We start from the raw sequence: 20,561 nt of genomic DNA, 5'->3' as shown, positions 1-20,561 counted from the left end.
TGGAGAAAAGGAGTAGTGATGTTTTGGGTCGAGACCCTTCTTCAGACTGAGAGTCAGGGGAAAGGGAAATTATATAGACGGTGATGTCGTGAGATATAGAACAAATGAATGAAAGATATGCAAAAAGAAAAATAACGATGATAAAGGAAACGGTCCATTGTTAGTTGTAGGCTTGGTATCATTGATTTATACAGATAATGAAACTCACCAGCACGACAGTGAAACTAGTACAATGATGGGCGGGTGGTGGGGGGGGGGATGGAGAGAGAGGGGAATGCAAGTTGAAGAAATCAATATTTAACTGAGTTCAAGTTCAAGTGAGTTTATTGTCATGTGTCCCTGTATAGGACAATGAAATTCTTGCTTTGTTTCAGCACACAGAACATGGTAGGCATTTACTACAAAACAGATAAGTGTGTCCATATACCATGATATAAATATATACACACAAGAACAAATAAACTGATAAAGTGCAAATAACAGAAAATGGGTAATAGCAGAGATGGAGCCTGTCCTGCTGACTTACTCCAGCTTGTCGTGTCTATCTTCAATATTCATACCACTGGGTTGTAAACTACACAAGCGAAATATGAGATTTTTGTAGTAAATGCCTACTATGTTCTGTTTTATATCTGTTTTGAACAGAAATATCTGTTTTGTAGTAAATGCCTACTATGTTCTGTGTGCTGCAGCAAGGCAAGAATTTCACTGTCCTATACAGGGACACATGACAATAAACTCACTTGAACTTGAACTTGAACTTGAACTTGAGATGCTGTTCCTGCACCCTCTGTCCTGCACCCCCGCCCGCCGCCAGATGTCGCCTGTGCTGCCTCTGCAGCGCCACCTGCAGCCCGGGAGGGGGAGACACGGGACTGAGCGGCCGGGATCGTGGCGTCGCCGGGGCAACGGGCTGAGAGGCTGCGCACACACAGTGATGGAGGCGAGCGCGGCCGCAGCGGCTGCAGCCGGAGACAAGGGGAGGCCGGAGCTGGACTCACCGGCGGTGTCGGAAGCGGACATGGAGTGTGTCTCACCGGCCGGAGAGCAGGGGAGCCCGGTGTCGGAGCCGGAGTGCATCTCACCGGCCCGGTGGAGCGGGAGCCCAGAGTCGGTGTCGCCGGTCGGGAGGAGCCCGGAGTCGGTGTCGCCGGACGCGAGAAGCGGGGCCCCACACTCGGTGTCCTCGGCCGCAGAGATGCAGAGCTGGGTGGTGCGACAGGACGCGCAGGAGCTGGCGGCGAGTCTGAGGGCTGATCCCTGCAGCGAGGTAGGTCTGGTCAGGTCTGGTCAGCTAAACCCTAGGTCTGGTCAGAGCCAGCTCGGCCTGATGCGGCCAACCATAGCTAAACCCTTAACCTTAATGTAATGAAGATTATCTGCAGTTGCGTTATATTTCACATCAAATTCCTACAAAGACAAAATAGTTTGGAAGCTGCAAATCTTAAAATCAATGTTGGAAATCGGGCAGCAGCCCAAGTTCACAAGTGATAGGAACGGAATTAAAGTCGACTACACCATTCAATTATGGCTGATCTTTCCCCCTTAACCCCATTCTCTTCACTTCTCCCCATAACCCCTGACACCCAATGCGAATGTCACTCGGCATCAATGGAGGGAGACACAAGACTGCATATGCTGGAATCTTGCACAAAACACAAAGTGCTGGAGGAACTCAGTGGGTCAGGCAGCATCTGTGGAGGGAAGGGACAAGCAACGATTCCCATTGGGACCCTTCTTAGGACTGGGTAGAGGAGGGGGGAAACTGTAAATGAGAGGTGGGAGAACGGGAGGGGTGAGATAAAGCATTGATGGAAACAGACCAGGGAGTTTTTAAATTCAATGATCATATCATTATCCAACCTCATCTGCTACATTTGGTGCTGCCAATGTGACCATATCAGGACACCTGAGATGTCCTCATTCTTTAGGGAACGGTAATTCCCCTCTTCCATCATAGATGAGGCCCTCACAGGTGTCTCCTCGATATCTCACAGCTCTGCTCATGCTCTTGCTCCCCCTTTCCCCCGGTTGCAACAGGGACAGAGACCCCTTCATCCTCACCTTTTACCCCCAGCCATCGCATACAGCTTATCCTCTGTGATCCTCCGACATTTTCGCCACCTCCAACGGAATCCCACCACTAGCCACATCTTCCCATCTCCACTCCTTTCTGCATTCCGCAGAGACCGTTCCCTCTGCAACTCCTTGATTAACTCGTCTCTTGCCGCCCAAACCACCCCCTCCCCAGGTACTTTCCCCTGCAACCGCAGGCCGCAGGAGATGCAATACTTGTCCTTATACATCCTCCCTCGACTCCGTCCAAAGACCCCCACAGTCTTTTCAGATGAGGCAGAGGTTCACTTGCACCTCCTCCAACCTCATCTATTGTATCTGCTGTTCCAGGTGTGGACTCGTATATATCGGCGAGATCAAGCGCAGGCTCAGCAATCGTTTCGCTGAACAGCTCCGCTCAGTCTGCCGAAACCTACCTGATCTGCCGGTTGCTAAACATTTAAACTTCACTCATTCCCATATTGACTGTCAGAGTGAGGCCCAGCGTAAATTGGAGGAACAGCACCTCATATTTTGCTTGGGCAGCTTACACCCCAGCGATATGAATATTGACATTTCTAACTTTACATAACCCTTGCTTTCCTTCTCTCCATCCCTCCCCCTTCCTAGTTCTCTGACCAGCCTGATTGTCACCTTGATTACATTTTATCTCTCAATGCTTCGTTGTCGTCTTCTCCTAGCTAACAATGATCTATTCTACATTTTCCTTGAACTGGACCCCCTTTGATGTCATGTTTTCACACCTTACACTTCCTTATCTCTGTGTCTCCCTCTCCTCTGACTGAGATTCTGAAGAAGGGCCTCGACCCGAAACGTCACCCATTCCTTCTATATAGAGATGCTGCCTGTTCCGATGAATTACTCCAGCATTTTGTGTCTAAGACCTGCTGGAGCTCCTTGGTTGCTAACCATTTTAACTCCCCTTCTCATTCCCATACCGACCGTCCTCCATTGCTAGATTGAGGCCATATGCCAACTGGAAGAACTGCATCTCGTATTCCACTTGGGTAGCTTACGAGCCAATGGTATGAACATATAATTCTCCAGTTTCAAGCAATATTTTCCCCTCCCCACCCCACCACCATTCTCTTTCCTTTGTGTTTCCCTTATACTTACCTTGCTCACCTGTATCCACTTACAATTGTTCCTGCCCCCCCATCTCTTTTCCAGCTTTCTCCTCCAATCAATCAACTGTACCTGTACCAGTCCACTGTACATCGGTACATGTGACAATAAAGTATAATTGAACAAGGGTCCTGACCTGAAATATCATCTGTCCATTCCCTCTTCACCCGCTGCCTGACCCGCTGAGTTCCTCCAACACTTTCTGTTTTGCTCACATAAGCGGCATCGTTGACAGCAGATTCTAAAAACAGGCAATCTGCTTTGAGCTCTGTCACCTGGAACAGCAGATACAATAGATGAGGTTGGAGGAGGTGCAAGTGAGTATTCGGGAAGATGGATAAATTGCAATAAGGATGTTATCACAACCTGGCTATGACAATATTCTCACAATCATCTCAAAATGGGAAAAAAAGAATATCCAGTAGAGCACTGAGAACTTTAAATTTCTTTATAAAGGCTTGTGGAAGCCAAGCAAAAAGGAGCACACAGCTCCCAAACTGAATGCGCCAACATGGCAGTGCTTGTAGAATCCACATTGGTCTCAGCAGCCACTTCAAAACCCACAGAACTGGAGTGGATAAAAATCACCTCAAAACTGCCATAATTCCGTGCCCATCAAATTATTTAAACTATTGATAACCTGAAATTGGTAAATGTACTTCATTAACACATCCTTTGCTTCCTGATTGAATGCCAGCAGGCGGAACTATTGAGAGCCTTGAAGAAGGCAATTACAAAGTACTGGTGAGTCAAGTCAAGTCAAGTTTATTTGTCACATACACATACGAGATGTGCAGTGAAATGAAAAGTGGCAATGCTCGTGGATTGTGCAAAAAAACAAACAAACTACAAACAGAATGGAACAGAATCACACATTCACATATTACATACTTGTGGGAGGAAAAAAAAGAAGAAACAAAACAGCAATTTTATAAAGACACCACACAACAGTAAAATGGTTTAGTAGAGTTAGTCCCTGGTGAGTTAGGAGTTTACAGTCCTAATGGTCTCTGGGAAGAAACTCCTTCTCATCCTCTCCATTTTCACAGCATGGCAACGGAGGCGTTTGCCTGACTGTAGCAGCTGGAACAGTCCGTTGCTGGGATGGAAGAGGTCTCCCATGATCTTGTTGGCTCTGGAGTTGCACCTTCTGATGTATAGTTCCTGCAGGGGGGCGAGTGGAGTTCCCATAGTGCGTTCGGCCGAACGCACTACTCACTGCAGAGGCTTCTTGTCCTGGGCAGAGTAATTCCCAAACCAAATCGTGATATTTCCGGACAAGATGCTTTCCACAGCCGCTGAGTAGACATGAATAGAGAATGAATAAACATGAGTAGACATGAATAAAGGTGAATAGAGAATGCTAGAAAAACACCAGGCTTGCAATATCTGGAAAGACCGTATTAATTATAGAACTCACTGAACTCTACTCACTTTTGATACGAAGGGCAAGATACAAAATTGTATTGAGTCTTTCAGCTTTACATCATTCTTAGCTGGCATTATCTATTGCAGTGCCGTTCATTTCAATTGAGTTGATGACTTAGTTTAAAAGGTTGGTTTTAAGGTTTTATTTTTCTTCATTCAACTGACAGTAAAACTCTAATAATCTGCTACCTGACTGTCAGGAAATCCCCAAAGGTTCAGTATCTGACTTATCAAGTACGGATTCCTGTGCTTCCATTAACATACCAGGTCCCCAGTTCCCCACTTCTTTCTGCTTATTGGACACAAATATTTGAGCTCAGTTCTATGTTCCCATGCTCCCTTCCCATTGGGACCCTGGTTCCCAAGCTCCCACTCACTCACTGGTCCCTTGATTTCCGATCTCTCTTGAAACTAACTGGTTTGCTGAAAACATTGATTCTACTGTATCATATCTTTAAAATGTGTTTTTAAATGTTTGTAGATTAATACAATAACATAGAATACTCCAGAAGGTCTGCTCATCTGGTACCATCAAAGAATTGAGCAAGCTAGATTAAAAGATTTTTACCAGATTTTTAACTGTTGCTTAGTGTGTTTATAAATATTTTTCTGATTTAAAATTTTCAATGATTTTTAATATATTTCACTGTTTCCAAATGCTCAGAAATCAGAGGCGCTTGCGAACATTGAAAACCACGAACCTATGTTATTTTTTATCGTGGGCCACTCAAATTCACAGAACAGTTGTAGTGTTGAAGTTGCAAAGATTTTAGAGCCATGTGATCCTGGGACCAGCATCGGTGTCAAAGTTAAAGTTGCAATGAAGAGTCAGAGTCAGCTATTTGCAGTTTGATCTCATGCTATTTCGAAGGTCTTCATTAGTAATATTTTTACTTGCCAACTGCGTTACTAAAATATATTGATCTCAAATTCATAGTTGTGCCATGCGCTCTTTACAATTGTATAGTGGAGAAGATAACAAAATTAAAGGAGACTAGACCAAAGGGGGACTAGACCAATGTTCCATTGGTAGAATAAAGCTGTTTGTAATAAATTAAGATCAAAGAGGAAGGTTAAAATTGCGCAGCGTCTGGGCTCATCCATTACAAAGAAGAAAGTTGCTTCCCTCACACTTGAATTTTGCCAAAATCTGAACATCTACTAAGCTATGCTGAAAAACGCTTCGAAATAGGAGTTTGCTCCAATGTAATTGCAATATGGGCCCAAGTCTTAGCTTACAATGAGAAATCCATTTTATTTAGGGTTGCACAGTGCAGCTCAGAGTGGAAAAACAAGAAACATTACCAGGAAGAGGAAGGAGGTATTAATTGAAATTAAGAATAAATAGATTTTACTTAAGAAGAAAATAATTATTCAACACCATCTGTCATTTTCCAAACCTCTTTAGTTCCAGGAGGGATATCCTTCAACTGGAAGATAAAGAATGTTACACTGCTATTTAACAATGCAGAAAGGAATAGACATATTCATGACATTGGCAATGGGCAAATTATTGGAAAAATTGAGATTATAATCAGCATATGCAGTGGTGCATTTCAATCATAGTACTAGAGCGGGTGCAGAGGAGATTTAGGTGGATGTTGCCAAAGCTGGAGTTATGAGGAGAGGCTGAGTGCTGGAGTTATGAGGAGAGGCTGAAAGGGTGGTGGAAATCTATATCTCTCTGTGAAAGAGGCGATAGAACCATTCGAAGATTACTGTGGATTCATTGTCTCCTAGCAATATGAAACTTGTAAAAACTGGGCTGATGGTTGAATAATGAATGTGGGTCTGTTTCAGAATTGCTGAAAATGCTCTTTTGTCAAACAACATCTGTATAGAGAGAAACTGAATTTTCAGATACAATTTTGAAAGATGTATTTGACCTGAAACATTTCCAGCATATTTTTTATTTATAGTTAGCAAGTTTTCCTTGTCGTCTGTTGGAATCATAGCATTCAATCTAGTACTGCTGACACTTATTCAGGTGCTGTAATGTGCAGACCTTACCCACCTTTGTTTGGAGCAGGGAAAAACATCAAATAACATGAAAACTACCTATAGGTTATTTGCGTGATTTCAATCTTATAAATTTATTATCAATAGTAACATTCAAAAAATGAAGGATGCAATTCTCTAACATACGTGTTTATGAACTATTATTTAACGGGGGCAAAGGGTATTTATGTGGACCTCTGTGTGATATTTCTCCACCATGAGATGAAACTCTTGCAGACTACGTTCATAGACACAAAAACCTGGAGTAACTCAGCGGGACAGGCAGACCTGAAACGTCACCCATTCCTTCTCTCCAGACATGCTGCCTGTCCTGCTGTGTTACTCCAGCTTTTTGTGTCTACGGTTTACACCAGCATCTGCAGTTCCTTCGTGCAAAGACTAAATTAATAGATCTATTGCGTCTTTAATTTGACTACACCAGCTGGCACCTTTGAATCTAGCCTTTGTTTTTCTTTACATAATCCCTTGGGGCACATATTCCAAATCACCAGCCACCTACCTATTCATATGCTTCTGATATGATGGCATTCCTTGTTGATCTGCCTGAGGCCGCTTGAGTTTATTGTGCTTTCCTCACTGCAGTGGACTGATGTTAGAAGATCTTTTCTGTGGCTTGATGTAGTACTAAAAGTTCAAGTACAAATCTGAGGCTTATTTACTACAATTTTACCATCTTTTGTGTGCCTATTATTGTCAAAGACATTTAAAAACTAAAAATCCGTGACTGCTTTGACAGAAGAAAAACCAGTTGTGCACTTTTGTCTACCTTTGATTTTACAGCTTCTGCAGTTCCTTCTTAATCAATTTGTCAAAAGCAGTCAGGTACTTAGTGAAATCAGTCCTGCACATTCATCCTAGGTGAGTGTGTGGGATGTTCCACAAAATGTACAGGAAGGAACTGCAGATGTGCACAGGCCTGGGCTTAGAAAAATCAGGGCCATCTTTTGGAGCTAGCACATTTACTAACTAACAAAAATTATTACCATCACTACCCTACATATTATTCCATCGCTGTTTCCTGCTTCATTTAAAAAAAAAAAAAATAAGACCATTTGAAATCTTATGCACTCATTTGTTACACAAATTAGTGGAACGTCAGATCTCTCCCCCATTGTAGAATGCAAGATTAGCAATTTATAGAGGTTCAGTGGATTCCCAATCAGTTTTTATTTGGAAGGCAGATAAAATGGTCCAGAAAAAAATAATATTACCATGCTGAAGATACAAATGTAAACATTTGGGCAGTAACAATAAAACCCAGACATGCAAAGTTGGTAAGGTCTCAGATTATATTATTTCTTGTGCCTGTTCCGCACTGCCAGTGTACTTGATACATGGTGTTAGAATACCAGAAAACAAGGTACGTAAATAAAAGCACTATTTTTTATATCATGTATTTTCAAACTTATCTCCAATTTGAGATTTGGTTTTGTTTTATTTTGGTCAGGCTTAATTAAAATAACACATACTAAAATCTATGTAAGGCCAGAGTTTACCTTGCCATTAAAATGTTTAAAAAAGATTGAATAATTGAGCCAAATCTCTGCCTTGCTAAAAGGTTTGCCATTTTGACATTGAAAGTCCAAATTTCTGGGCTGTCCAATTGCACAATCAGTGAACAAATATTTGTTTTCAAAAAATAACATTTAAAGTTATTTATTAAATAGATCTTAGTGTTGCAAATGAACAAAGTAATTCATCCAAGAATTGTTTTGATTATTTGTATGAAATGCTGGTTGTAGATGGAAACTAAGATCTCCATGACGACTGATTTCCCTTTTGAAAATGGGGATCATTGCTCCAATGCGTTATGTGATGGTTTCCCTCACAATACTTCCGTTACAAATGAAGAAACTAGATATCTCACAGAATACAAATGACCAAACAGCATAGTTAATCCTTGATTTTGATCTTTAATGTTTCTGTAACATATCCAGCCCGTTTGCAAACTGGAGCATTGACTGCAAAGCTTTTTATTGTAATTTTTCCAGATTTTTATTCTAGAAAATACACTTTACCCAAAGATTTTTATATCTTGGGTGCTCTAAATGACAAACTCATCAGACTCTATGATTGCTTGATGAATTCTTGACATTCAGGAAATCAGCTGCCTGGTCTGTTTGTTTTGATTCATTTTATGAATTCAAATGTTTTGCATGGGGCGGTTCTTTATGATGTTGCATCTCCAGATGATGATAAACTAAATCAGAGTATTGATGTTTGTTATTTGCTGCACATTGTAAAAAAAAAAAAACCTGGCATAATCTAAACTTCGTATTGACTTGTGAAACTCCATGGTATTTGAGTCCATGAAACAAAAAATCTGTTTTGGATTATGTGGCTGTTAAATTATTTACCTGGAATAGATTCCTTTTTATTGCATGTTGAACAATCCAATTTGTTACATGATTAAAATGACCGAATTGAAGTATGTTAAAATGAATAAATGTGAATTGTTTGCATTTATTTCACACTGTTTCACATCCTTACTATTGCTGAATGTTTACATTATCTAATTTCGAATAATTATTGTAGAAATGGTTCGTGCTGAGGAAGTGGTGATATTGTTCATTTTGCCCATAATGTTTGAGAAAACTCAAATTTTATCGCCCTTCATGACTTTCGGACTACCACCATTTCAGAGAATAATAAGTCACAACTATTGGTAATGTACACAAAGCAGCAAATGTTTGCTGCATGTATACTATTGATTAAAGATTGTTGGTTCAAAGACACAGAAATTCATCCTCTGAATTATGCCAATTAATCTTTTACATCCACGCAAATAGATATATCATACTTTTATGTTAATGCCTCATTTGGAAGAGTACAGTATATTGCCAGCCAAGAATATACATTCAATATGCTGCATTGAGAGTTGAATCCGCAAGGATTTCTCTTATTCACTGGTTTGATTTTGTTTCAAATCTGACATAATAGTTTCCTCTGCCTAAGGCGATGTACAATAAATATTCTGATCATCATTGGTGGAATGACAGTCCGTCCTTCTCTTCTAACAACTCAAAAATGGAATTTGAGGCAATTAGGGTGTCAAATCTTTTACCAATCTTGGTACATCCTGTTTGTGTCTTTTTCCATATGTAGGCCAAGGAGCTTGAAGAGAGCATTGAAGAAATGTTAATCCGATTGGATGAATTTTGTGGGATGCTTGACATGGTAAGTTTTACTTTATAAATCAGTAAGAATTACATAACATAGCTAATTTATTCATCACAATTTTAAAAGGGTAAAAGACTGGACTTTGTGCCTTCCCCCACAGTGGGGATGTTTTTGTGTTTTGGTGTTGAATTTCTTCTTGAATGCTATGTTGTATTTTTATTAGTTTGCTGCAAGGACATCTGAATTTCCCCTGAATAAGGGGATTAATAAAGTCTAATCTAATCTAATCTAAAACATTGTTATATTATTCACAGCAGAGGACATTGTTAGGACATCGAAAGTGCAGAATAAACAATGTATTGAGATTTTATTGCATTAAGATATTTGCTGGTAGCAAAATGGACAGCATGAGGATATTTTATATTTATAGTATATAAATGACATTTATAAGGGATCCTGAATTATTGTATATTTATATCCTCATAGAAATTTAGAGTATAAACCATACAGTTGACAACGAGGAACAAGAGACTACAGATGCTGAAAGGTGGTGCCAAAAAATAAACTGCAGGAAGTAGCAGGCTGGTCAAGCGGCATCTGTGTGAGCGTCTGTGCTGCTTGATGCGCTGAGCTCTTACAGCAGTTTATTTTTTGGCGGCTTGCATGTGGAAAATTACAATATCTTCCAGTTTGGTTTTGCATCAAAGAAATGTATTTATTCAATCTGAATTTTTTTAGTACATTGTTATCTATATAATTACCCAGAGTATGCACCTGCCTCGGTTGCTCCCCTATAAAACATCTTGGTATAAAACAAACAATAAGACCTAATTGCATAGCCTTAACCTTGATTTTCCATTTGCTGCAGTAAGTGATATTGATCAGTCAAACCAATCACAGGGGATTTGGGTTATCTGTGATCAGAAAAAGCAGCTGTACTGCATTTTAACTGATCAGATTGAAGACTCCTTAGTGCGACCACATACGAGTTTAAATCAGGAAGTAAAACTCGGCATATGTAAAAGCGGGATTCAAAAATATAATAATAGAGAAATATAATGAGGTTCAAGGAAAGCAATAAATAAAAGCTTGATTTTTTAAGTCGCCAATTAGAAGGAATGGGATTTCACACCTGTGATAATATCAGCCAGCACCTTTCTTTTGCCCTAAATCTAAAACATTAAAATGTTACATATACTTAAATCACATCCCTAAACCTTCTCTGGAATACTTAGTAGGTAAGTACCCATCCCCACACTGTTTTTGTAACATTATTGCAACATTTGAGGTACTGGAGAACTAAATCTTGTGAAAGAGCAGAACAAGTGGATGAGGCTTATGAAAGGAAAAGGCTTAGATATGCAGAGTTGGCAGCAGAAGTTGGGCAGCGAGGATGGAGATCAAGAGTACGTCCGGTAAAGGTGGGTTGCAGAGGTTTCATAGCGAGATCGACAATGTCGTTATTTGGACAGCTTGGAATTTGTGGACAGAGTTTGATCAGGCTGTAAAGTGAATGTCAGAGGCAGCAGAGCATGGCAGTAGGTGGATTTGGTGGGGAAGAAATAGTGTCAGTTGGGGACAGAAAGGAAATGTATGACATGCAGTTTGTGTATTTCTTTGTAATTGTAGTCAGTGCAAGTGTACTTATGCAAGGGTGATATTTGTGATGGTACAAGCTTAATGATGGGCTATGATTAGTGGAAGATAGGTTCCAGGTGTTTAGCATTTGTTAGAGTGAGCTATCTGACTGCAGCTTCCTTTAGTATACTGGCAGCAAAGGTGGTGAGAGCAGGTGTTGAGGGGGTTGTTCTGGGACGCCAGAACCAACTGTTGAGCTTTCCCGAGGTGTCGCGGGCCTAACTCATTGCAACGAAGAGAGGAGCCCACTTGATAACCCCAATGATATACTTGCATCTAAAGGATTCGTTTTATTAAAAGAGCTAATTAATATAGCTGCTTTATTTTCTTTTTGGTTTTATTTGCATTTGGAGTCATTTATTGTAAGTTGGTGTATTTAGTTAGATAATGTTTTGGGCTTGGTTTTCTTAATTGAGCACAAATCCTGCCGTTAGAGCACAAGTACTTTGTGTTTTAATTTAGTTCAGTTTATTGTCATGTGTATCGAGGTACAGTGTAAAGCTTTTGTTCCGTGCTATCCAGTCAGTAGAAAAACAACATGATTACAATTGAGACATTGACAGTGTATAGATACATGATAAGGGAATAACGTTTCATGCAAGGTAAAGCTAGCAAAGTCAGATCAAGGATAGTCTGAGGGTCACCAATGAGGTTGATTGTATTTCAGCACTACTCTCTGGTTGTGGTAGGATGATTCAGTTGCCTGATAACAGCTGGGAAGAAACTGCCCTGAATCGGGAGGTGTGCATTTTCACACGTCTATGCATTTTGCCTGATTGGAGAGGGGAGAAGAGGGAGTGGTGAGGGTGCGACTCGTCCTTGATTATGCTGCTGGCCGTAGCAAGGCAGCGTGAAGTATAAATGGAGTGAATAGAAGAGAGGTTGGTTTGTGATGGCCTGGGCTGCATCCACAATTCCCTGCAATTTCTTACAGTCTTGGATGGAACTGTTCCCAAACCAAGCTGTGATGCATCCTGATAAAGTGCTTTCTATGGTGCATCTGTAGAAATTGGTGAGAGTTGTCGGGGGCATGCTGAACTTCCTAAGCCTTCTAAGGAAGTAGAGGTGTTGGTGTGCTTTCTTGGTCGTTGCTTCAATATGGTTGGTCTTGTAGGAGTTGCTGGTGATATTAACTCAGAGGAAAATCAAGTTTTCAATCATTTCTACTTCGGCCCCATCAATGTAAATTGGGGACAGACACAAAATGCTGGAGTAACTCGGCGGGACAGGCAGCATGACTGGAGAGAAGTATTGTGTACCTTCTCTCCAGGGATGCTGTCTGTCCCGCTGAGTTACTCCAGCATTTTGTGTCTATCATCGGTTTAACCAGCATCTACAGTTCTTCCTACCCAATGCAAACTGGGGTATGTACTGCTTCTCTTCCTGAAGTTGATCACTATCTCCTTTGTCTTGCTGTCATTGAGAGAAAGGTTGTTGTCTTGACACCAGGACACGAGGTTCTCGATCTCCTTCTTGTACTCTGTATCATTATTATTTGTAATCTGGCCCACAATGGTGGTGTCACCTGCGAATTAGATTTGTACATGGCTGCACAGTCGCTAGTGTACAAGGAGTAAAGGGGGCTGAGAACGCATACTCGCGGAGTACCAATGCTGAGAATTATTTGTTCCCTATCCTCACTGATTGATGCGCTGCAGATCAATACAGTGCATTCAGAAAGTATTCAGATCCCTTCACTTTTTCCACATTTTGTTACGTTACAGCCTTATTCTAAAATGGATTAAAAAAAATGTTTCATCATCATGCACACTATACCCCATAATAAAAAAGTGAGAACAGGTGTTTAGAAATTAAAAATAAATAATTGAAATATCACATTTACGTAAGTATTCAGACCCTTTACTCAGTACTTTGTTGAGGCACCTTTGGCAGTGATTACAGCCTCAAGTCTTCTTGGGTATGACGCTACAAGCTTGGCAGACCTGTATTTGGGTAATTCCTCCCATTCTTCTCTGCATGTGCTCTCAAGCTCTGTCAGGCTGGATGGGAAGTGTCGATGCGCAGCTATTTTCAGGTCCCTCCAGTGATGTTCGATTGGGTTCAAGTCCGGGCTCTGGCTGGGTTACTCAAGGGCATTCACAGACTTCTCAAGAAGCCACTCCTGTGTTGTCTTGGATGGTGCTTAGGGTCGTTAAGGTGAACCTACGCCCTAATCTGAGGTCCTGAACGCTATGGAGCAGATTTTCATCAAGGATCTCTCTGTACTTTGTTCCATTTATCTTTCCCTCTCCCAGTTCCTGCTGCTGAAAAACATCCCCACAGCATGATGCTGCCACCACCATGCTTCACCGTAGGTATGGTATTGTCCAGGTGATGAGCGGTGCCTGGTTTCCTCCAGGCGTGACGCTTGGCATTCAGGCCAAAGAGTTCAATCTTGGTTTCATCAGACCAGAATATCTTGTTTCTCATGGTCCTTTAGGTGCCTTTTGGCAAACACCAAGCCGGTTGTCATGTGCCTTTTACTGAGGAGTGGCTTCTGTCTGGCCACTCTACCATAAAGGCCTGATTGGTGGAGTGCTGCAGATATATTTGTCCTTCTGGAAGGTTCTCCCATCTCCACAAAGGAATTCTGGAGCTCTGTCAGTGACCATCGGGTTCTTGGTCACCTTCCTCACCAAGGCCCTTCTCTTTTCCACATTTTGTTCAGTTTGGCCAGGCGGCCAGCTCTATGAAGAATCCTGGTGGTTCCAAAGTTCTTCCATTTAAGAATGACGGAAGCCACTGTGCTCTTCGGGACCTGCAATGCTGCAGAAATTGTTTTATACCCTTCCCTAGATCTGTGTCTCAACATAATCCTGTCTTGGATGTTTATGGACAATTCCTTAGTCTTCATGGCTTGGTTTCTGCTCTGACATGCACTGTCAACTGTGGGACCTTATATAGACAGGTGTGTGCCTTTCCAAATCATGTACAATCAATTTAATTTACCACGGGTGGACTCCAATCAAGTTGTAGAAACATCTCAAGGATAATCAATGGAAACAGGATGCACCTAAGCACAACTTTGAGTGTCATAGCAAAGGGTCTGAATACTTATGTAAGTGTGATATTTGTTATTTCTTTTTTATTACTTTGCAAATATTTCTAAACACCTGTTTTCCCTTCTTCATTCTAGGGTATTGTGTGTAGATTGATGATAAAAAAAAATAATTTAATCCATTTTAAAATAAGGCTGTAACAAAATGTGGAAAAAGTGAAGGGGTCTGAATACACTATGTTGGTTGGGAAGTCGAAGATCCAGTTGCAGAGATAGGTGCTGACACCAAGTCATGCAAGTTTGGATGGTATTAAAGGCAGACTCTACAAATAGGAGTCTGTTGCGGGGGTAGGCGAACTGCAGTGGGTCAAGGCTGCTGGGTAGACTGGATTTAATGCGTTCCATAACCAGCCTCACAAAATATTTCATGATGTAGTTTAGGCATGAGGTCTTGCTTTTCTTCGGCACTGGGATGATGGTGGTCTTCAGGTGGGTATCTGAGAACGGAGTAGGGAGATTAAAAATGTCCGCAAATACTCCGACTAGCTGGTCCATGCAGCTACTAAGTACATGGCCAGGAATTCCATCTGGGCCAGTTGCTTTTCAGGAAGACCAATCTAACCTCTGCAACAGTCACCCTGGGGAGAGGTACACTTGAGTCTGAAATGCCAGATGTCACCTTCTGCTCGAAGCGAGCATAGAAAACATTCAGTTAATCGGGTGGTCGCACTATCACCAATGATGTTGCCTGACCTTGCTTTGCAGTCATTTATCTTATTCAAGCCTTGCCACATTCTCCATGTGTCCCAAGTGATTATACTGGGACTCAAATTTGTCCCGGTATTGTCTCTTGGCATCCTTGATGGCTTTGTGTAGATCATAGTGGGTCCTCTTGTACCTCTGGATCGTTTCACTTGTATGCAGCGGATCTGGCCTTAACCCGTGAATGTCCCATGCAGTTCATTCTTGCTTTACAGTTGGGGACCACTTGGAAGTAACTTCTTGATTACCACATTTGGATTGTCTAGGCACCACTTTGCTTCATTTTTTAATCCAAATCAAAGTAATTTTATTTTACAGGCGTTTAAAGGTAAGCATTTCTTTAGCAGAAACATATCACTATCTTTGTTTGTATTACTTCCATCAATAATCCTGATGTATTTTGCACAGAATAAAATGAAATACCTTTCTAGTTATCATTTTAATCTGATAAACAGTGAAAAGATGGGATACTTTCATACTGGAAAATGGTGACCAATGTGCAGGCTTGACTCAAATTAGAAAGGTGGTTTATCATTTTATTCTCTGCAAAACTCATCAAAAGTATTGAAAATGAAGCAAACTGCATGTCATTAGAATATTTTCAATTGGAAGTGTACTCACTAACAGGAATACTCAGAACTTGACACAGGTCTTGGGATATTTTAATGAAGAAATTAATTTAAAGAAAATCCTTCAAAAGAGTATATTTATATTAAGCAATTGCATTCAAATGTTCTGTAGCTAAATCGCTTGTATATTTCTATTTCTCATAGATTCGAAATGATTCCTCGCAAATTTTGGATGAAAATATACCAAAAATAAAAGACAAGGCACTAGAAATGAAGGAGGTGTATGCAAAGATTGATAAAATGGAGGTTTGTAATGATTTTGAAGTACTTTTCTAACACCATGTGAAATTACAATTCTGAATCTCAAATGCACATAGAAACTTCAGATGGAGGTGCTATGGCATGGATGTAGTGTGAATCATGCATGAGGATGTTAGAAGTAGGTTTTTCAGATTCTTCGATACCAATTTTAGATGATTATTACCCTTTGAGGCTCTCCAATATATGTGCTGTTGTTTAGTGTTTTGATAGGAAACAGTGACTTAATTAGAAAATAGTATTGTGGATAATTCTTTAGTCTACATTGCCCATTGATTCAATTAACAAGAAGATAACTGAAAGATGGGTTGGAAAAGAAAAGAAACACTTCAGGATTTTGACAATGGTTTGCAATTTCTTAAAATGTTTTACTTTTAATTCCCTTTAAAGAACAAATAGGCATTGAACTTGCTCATTCACTCGACTTTTTTTGCTCAGTTTTTTACCTTCCTCGATTCCTTAAGTGTCCACAAATCTCAGTCTCAACCTTGAATGTACTGAACTTATCTTCTGGACTTGGAGAGAAGGTTGCGCAAAAATAAATAAATCATAAGACTCGTCGAAGGAAGAACTTGTTTATTTCGCCCTTAATGGCTGACCACTTTATTCTTGGACTGTGCCTGCTGGGTCTAGATACACCAGCTGGAGAAAATGGCTTCTCAGCTTCTGCCCAGTTAGTCCCTGTTTTATATTTCAATAGATTAATTTGGTTTAAGAACCAGGAATGCAATTCTATATTTTTCTTTTAATGATCTGCCAAACAGTCATCCATTTATTCCTCATTTTGCAAATCCTCTATCCGTATTTTACCTGAAACCCTGTTAGTCTATATTGTGCAACTGTTTTTGTATCGCCATGTCCAATGTCATTTACAAATCCAGATACTTCACCTCCACTGATTTGACAATGAATCTTAATTATACATAAAACTGCCCCAAAAATTGTCAACACTATTTCCCTTTCATGAGACCCATTGCCTTAGCCTAATTATTTTAGTCCTGCAATAACATCCCTACATATAGATTCCCAACAACTGTCAGTTTTATAGCAGTTTCCTAATTTGACTTTCCATGTTTAAGAATGACATTACAAATGCTGTATTGAAACGTTTCTTCTCCCCAATCCAATGTATATTGTTATGTTAACATTCCAGTTTGAATTTTAAATTACTGCAATGTACTATTGACCCGGTTGCAGTCTTTAAATTTCCCGGCAACCCTTTTTAAAAGTATTTTGCTGCATAATATGGCTTGCAGGATTTCTCCAGATTAAATTTCATCATCAAACTGTAGCGTTGTACATTTCTCTGCATATCAATGCTTCCCCCCCCCCCCCCCCCACCTCAATTCATAATGTTGCATAAAATAAAATTGTTGACAAAGATGATTGATTCTTACCTGCGTTTCCAATTCAATAGTTGGTGGTGGACAATAAATGTCCAACGTCGTCCACCCAAAAATGTATAAATGGGAACGTCATATTAAAATTGTATTATCAACGATACAATGGCTTATCTCTTTGATGCCATTAATCAATTCATGTTTTTCCTTGGACTATTAGCTTGGCTTTTCTAAATAAATTGTAGCTTAAAAGGTGATCATTGCGATTTGAGTTTAATGCTTAAAAATAATTGGATTTAATGTTGTATATTTACATGTTAATTGATAATATAATTACACAAATTGACAAAGAATATTGGTTTGGGCCAATGACGTGGCTGTTTTTCATTATTTTGTTCAGATATGTGAACCTGAAGCCTTGAAAAATCTTGAGGTGTGAGGGGAAAGGGGGAGAAATGGAAGAGAGAACAAATTTCACCTGCAAAAGTGCTGGGTAAATCTTCAATAGATGCCTAAGACTTGGCCAACTTTCAATTAAATTGCCTTTTTTCAAAAACAACTTTAGGACTTAAACTTCTGATCTGTTCCAAAGATGTAAATTATCGGTATTCATATTTATGTTGGCTAAAACTTCTGTTAATTTAAGATTTTAATTCACATGAGAGCCCATTATTTATTTACATCCACAAAATGCTCTTTTGAAAAAACATTGGAACAGATTCATCATTGGAAAAAAAATGATCATACTAGAGATTAATTAAATTTTGGATTAACTCCTATGTTTCACTCTCTGAATCAATTATCACTATTTTATGGGATGCCATCTTGGAATTTGGAAATGTTATCCAGTTAATTTGTCCTTAAGTTTTCCTTTTGATTTTAGAACATGGTACCTTTTGTTGACTTGAAGCAAATACTTACAGCTTGTGAATCTTCATGTGAATGTATGTATTGTTGATTGTGCTGCATACGGAGTTGATTTTGTTCAAATCATTAGCTTGTTGAAATGAGTTATGAAAATAGTCAAGTAATTAATTCTTTTGAAATGATTTTTTTAAGCCAATATTTGGAAGCATTAGCTATGAATGGAGATAGGCATTGCCTAGTTTTAATATAAAATTACTTCCATCATCTCAAAGATGAATACTAAGGCAATCCTGAGTTCGAGGATGACTTGCTTCTATTTGGATTTTGCTGGTTCTAAGGTGACTAAAGCAGACCCAGGACAATTGGAGCAAAGATGCCAATCATAGCTGAACATTGTCAGTTACCATTTTATAAGAATTGGGAATTTATCCTGCAGTGTATGCCTTGCTTTATAATGGAATTGGCTAAGAGTTAAGTTTGAATAAAGAACTGAAATAACTCCCCTTAATTCATTTTATTGTCCTTTTATTAGCATTTCAAATTACCTATTCAGTGTTCTTAGATCTTTTACCCAGTTCTTCATCTAATTTCAGTAGGCACAACCTGCTGCTTTGAACAAATTGCTGCCCATAATTTAACTCGGTGAAATGGATAGGAGAAACAGCAAATAACCTATTTTCCCAGGCAAGGTAATTTGAACAAACTAATGACAGCTGTCAGATGAAAAATATTCTTTGCCATAAATTATTACAGTATAAGTATTTATCTTTTGCAGATTTTTGTGAAGATGGTTGAACAGAGTGCAGCTACGCTAGAAGAGCAAGTGGTTCAGGCAGAAAAAGATTGCAGCAACTTGTCCCGTGGTGTTTGCAAATTTCTGCATTCAATCAATGCACCTTTTGTGAATGTAAGTGAAAGCACAGAACCCATACATAAACCACAAAGTTTTATTTATAAATGTTAACAATTCAATTGCTTAATTATGTGTTCATTATTAACAAGTAAGGGGAATTATCTTTTCAGGGGGTGGGGTAAATTGGTGATGGGTGATAAATGCAATGGAAATTTGCACTATTTGTTTATTTAAAACCAGCAATAATCCAACCATTGCATTTCAATTACTTTCTCATTATTGTTCTCATGCAGAAAAACCAAAACCTTCTTAACCAACAGAATTTAACATACGAGCTACCCAACCTATATCGAACTGAAGCATATTTTCCTGCAAATCCCAATAGGACATTCTTCAAACCAAACAATTCATAACTATCGATTGCTTAAGAGGTCACTGTTCATGCTGACATGGACATTATTGCAAGTCTTGTACAGTTTGTCCACCTAGTTTGACCTGGAAATCGCTTAATTGAAATTATGGATATCATGTGAAATAACTCTTGAAGTACAAAGCGGACGCATGAAGACACTTGGATTAATGGGGTTGAATACTGTAAATCAGTAGTACAGCTCCACCACTGATTTTCCAGCAACTGTGATCTAGCACCTCCTTAAATCCAAATACAATTATGAGAGTGCACTCAAAATCTCCTCGGAAGTCCCCCCGACACTGTGGCGCCAATCCCGACCTCATTGAGACTTCCATAATGATCGGCGGGCCAGGGCTGATTTCAGAGGCCGACTATGCAGGCCCGTAGCCTATACTGTTGGAATCCTTGAGAGGCTGTGACCTCTGTTGGTCTACCGAAGTGGATTATCCAGAAAGGTTCTGGAAACAAGGATGCCGGAAAATCGGTAATGGGCCTGTAATATCAAAAAATGTCTAAAGTTGTAGCTCCAACCCACCATGGCAGCATATTAAGTGCAACATAAAGTTTAAAACTATCGCCTGGCCAAGGCAACGCAATATTGGGGTGTTTGTCTTTCAATGCAAGAAATATTATGAACAAATAAATTCAGTGATGGATTGACAGCAGTGTGCTTCAAGATAAAGGTGTCTTAAAAAACGGAAAGTTTTCACATGCATGCTTAAAAATACCAAGCATGAACATATAATCTAAATTCTAACAGTATTTACTGGAGTATTCCTGAATAATCATAACACTGTGACTTAATATCTATGTTAATTGGTTCAAGTTTATGAATACAATACTTTTCCTGCTTTTGGAATTTTATTTTCTAGAAAAACAAAGGTCAACTGCCACTTAGCTTAAAAAGCAGAGCTTTAAAATCAAAATAAGAATATAATGGAAGCAATAGAAAGTCTAAAAATATAGTTATTTTGTAAAGCAGTTAATGGTAAAATGATTCATTTTATTCAGATATTTATCCTAACAGCATAATTCT

At 39.6% G+C, this 20,561-nt stretch overlaps 1 protein-coding gene across 1 annotated transcript; it reads left to right on the top strand.

Moving 5' to 3' along the window:
• Positions 1–885: 885 nt before the first annotated feature.
• Positions 886–20,207, top strand: LOC129707439 (biogenesis of lysosome-related organelles complex 1 subunit 4-like). The gene is made up of 5 exons (XM_055652469.1): positions 886–1,270; positions 9,754–9,825; positions 15,940–16,041; positions 19,036–19,167; positions 19,407–20,207. Exons 1-5 carry the CDS (start codon positions 938–940, stop codon positions 19,524–19,526), a joined length of 759 nt encoding a protein of 252 aa, XP_055508444.1. The 5' UTR covers positions 886–937; the 3' UTR covers positions 19,527–20,207.
• The last annotated feature ends 354 nt before the right edge of the window (positions 20,208–20,561 follow it).

This window comes from Leucoraja erinacea, chromosome 21, assembly GCF_028641065.1.
Source record: "Leucoraja erinacea ecotype New England chromosome 21, Leri_hhj_1, whole genome shotgun sequence".
NCBI classification, from domain to species: domain Eukaryota; kingdom Metazoa; phylum Chordata; class Chondrichthyes; order Rajiformes; family Rajidae; genus Leucoraja; species Leucoraja erinaceus.
The sequence above is the reverse complement of the archived record's forward strand: the minus strand, read 5'-3'. Positions and strand labels throughout refer to the sequence as shown.

What these genes read in the sequence shown, in the direction of transcription:
- LOC129707439 (XM_055652469.1), top strand. Translation starts at nt 938, where the DNA reads ATGGAGGCGAGCGCGGCCGCAGCGGCTGCAGCCGGAGACAAGGGGAGG. An exon ending in TTTGTGGGATGCTTGACATG is followed by an intron (nt 9,826 to 15,939) that starts GTAAGTTTTACT and finishes TATTTCTCATAG; the next exon opens with ATTCGAAATGATTCCTCGCA. An exon ending in TCAATGCACCTTTTGTGAAT is followed by an intron (nt 19,168 to 19,406) that starts GTAAGTGAAAGC and finishes GTTCTCATGCAG; the next exon opens with AAAAACCAAAACCTTCTTAA.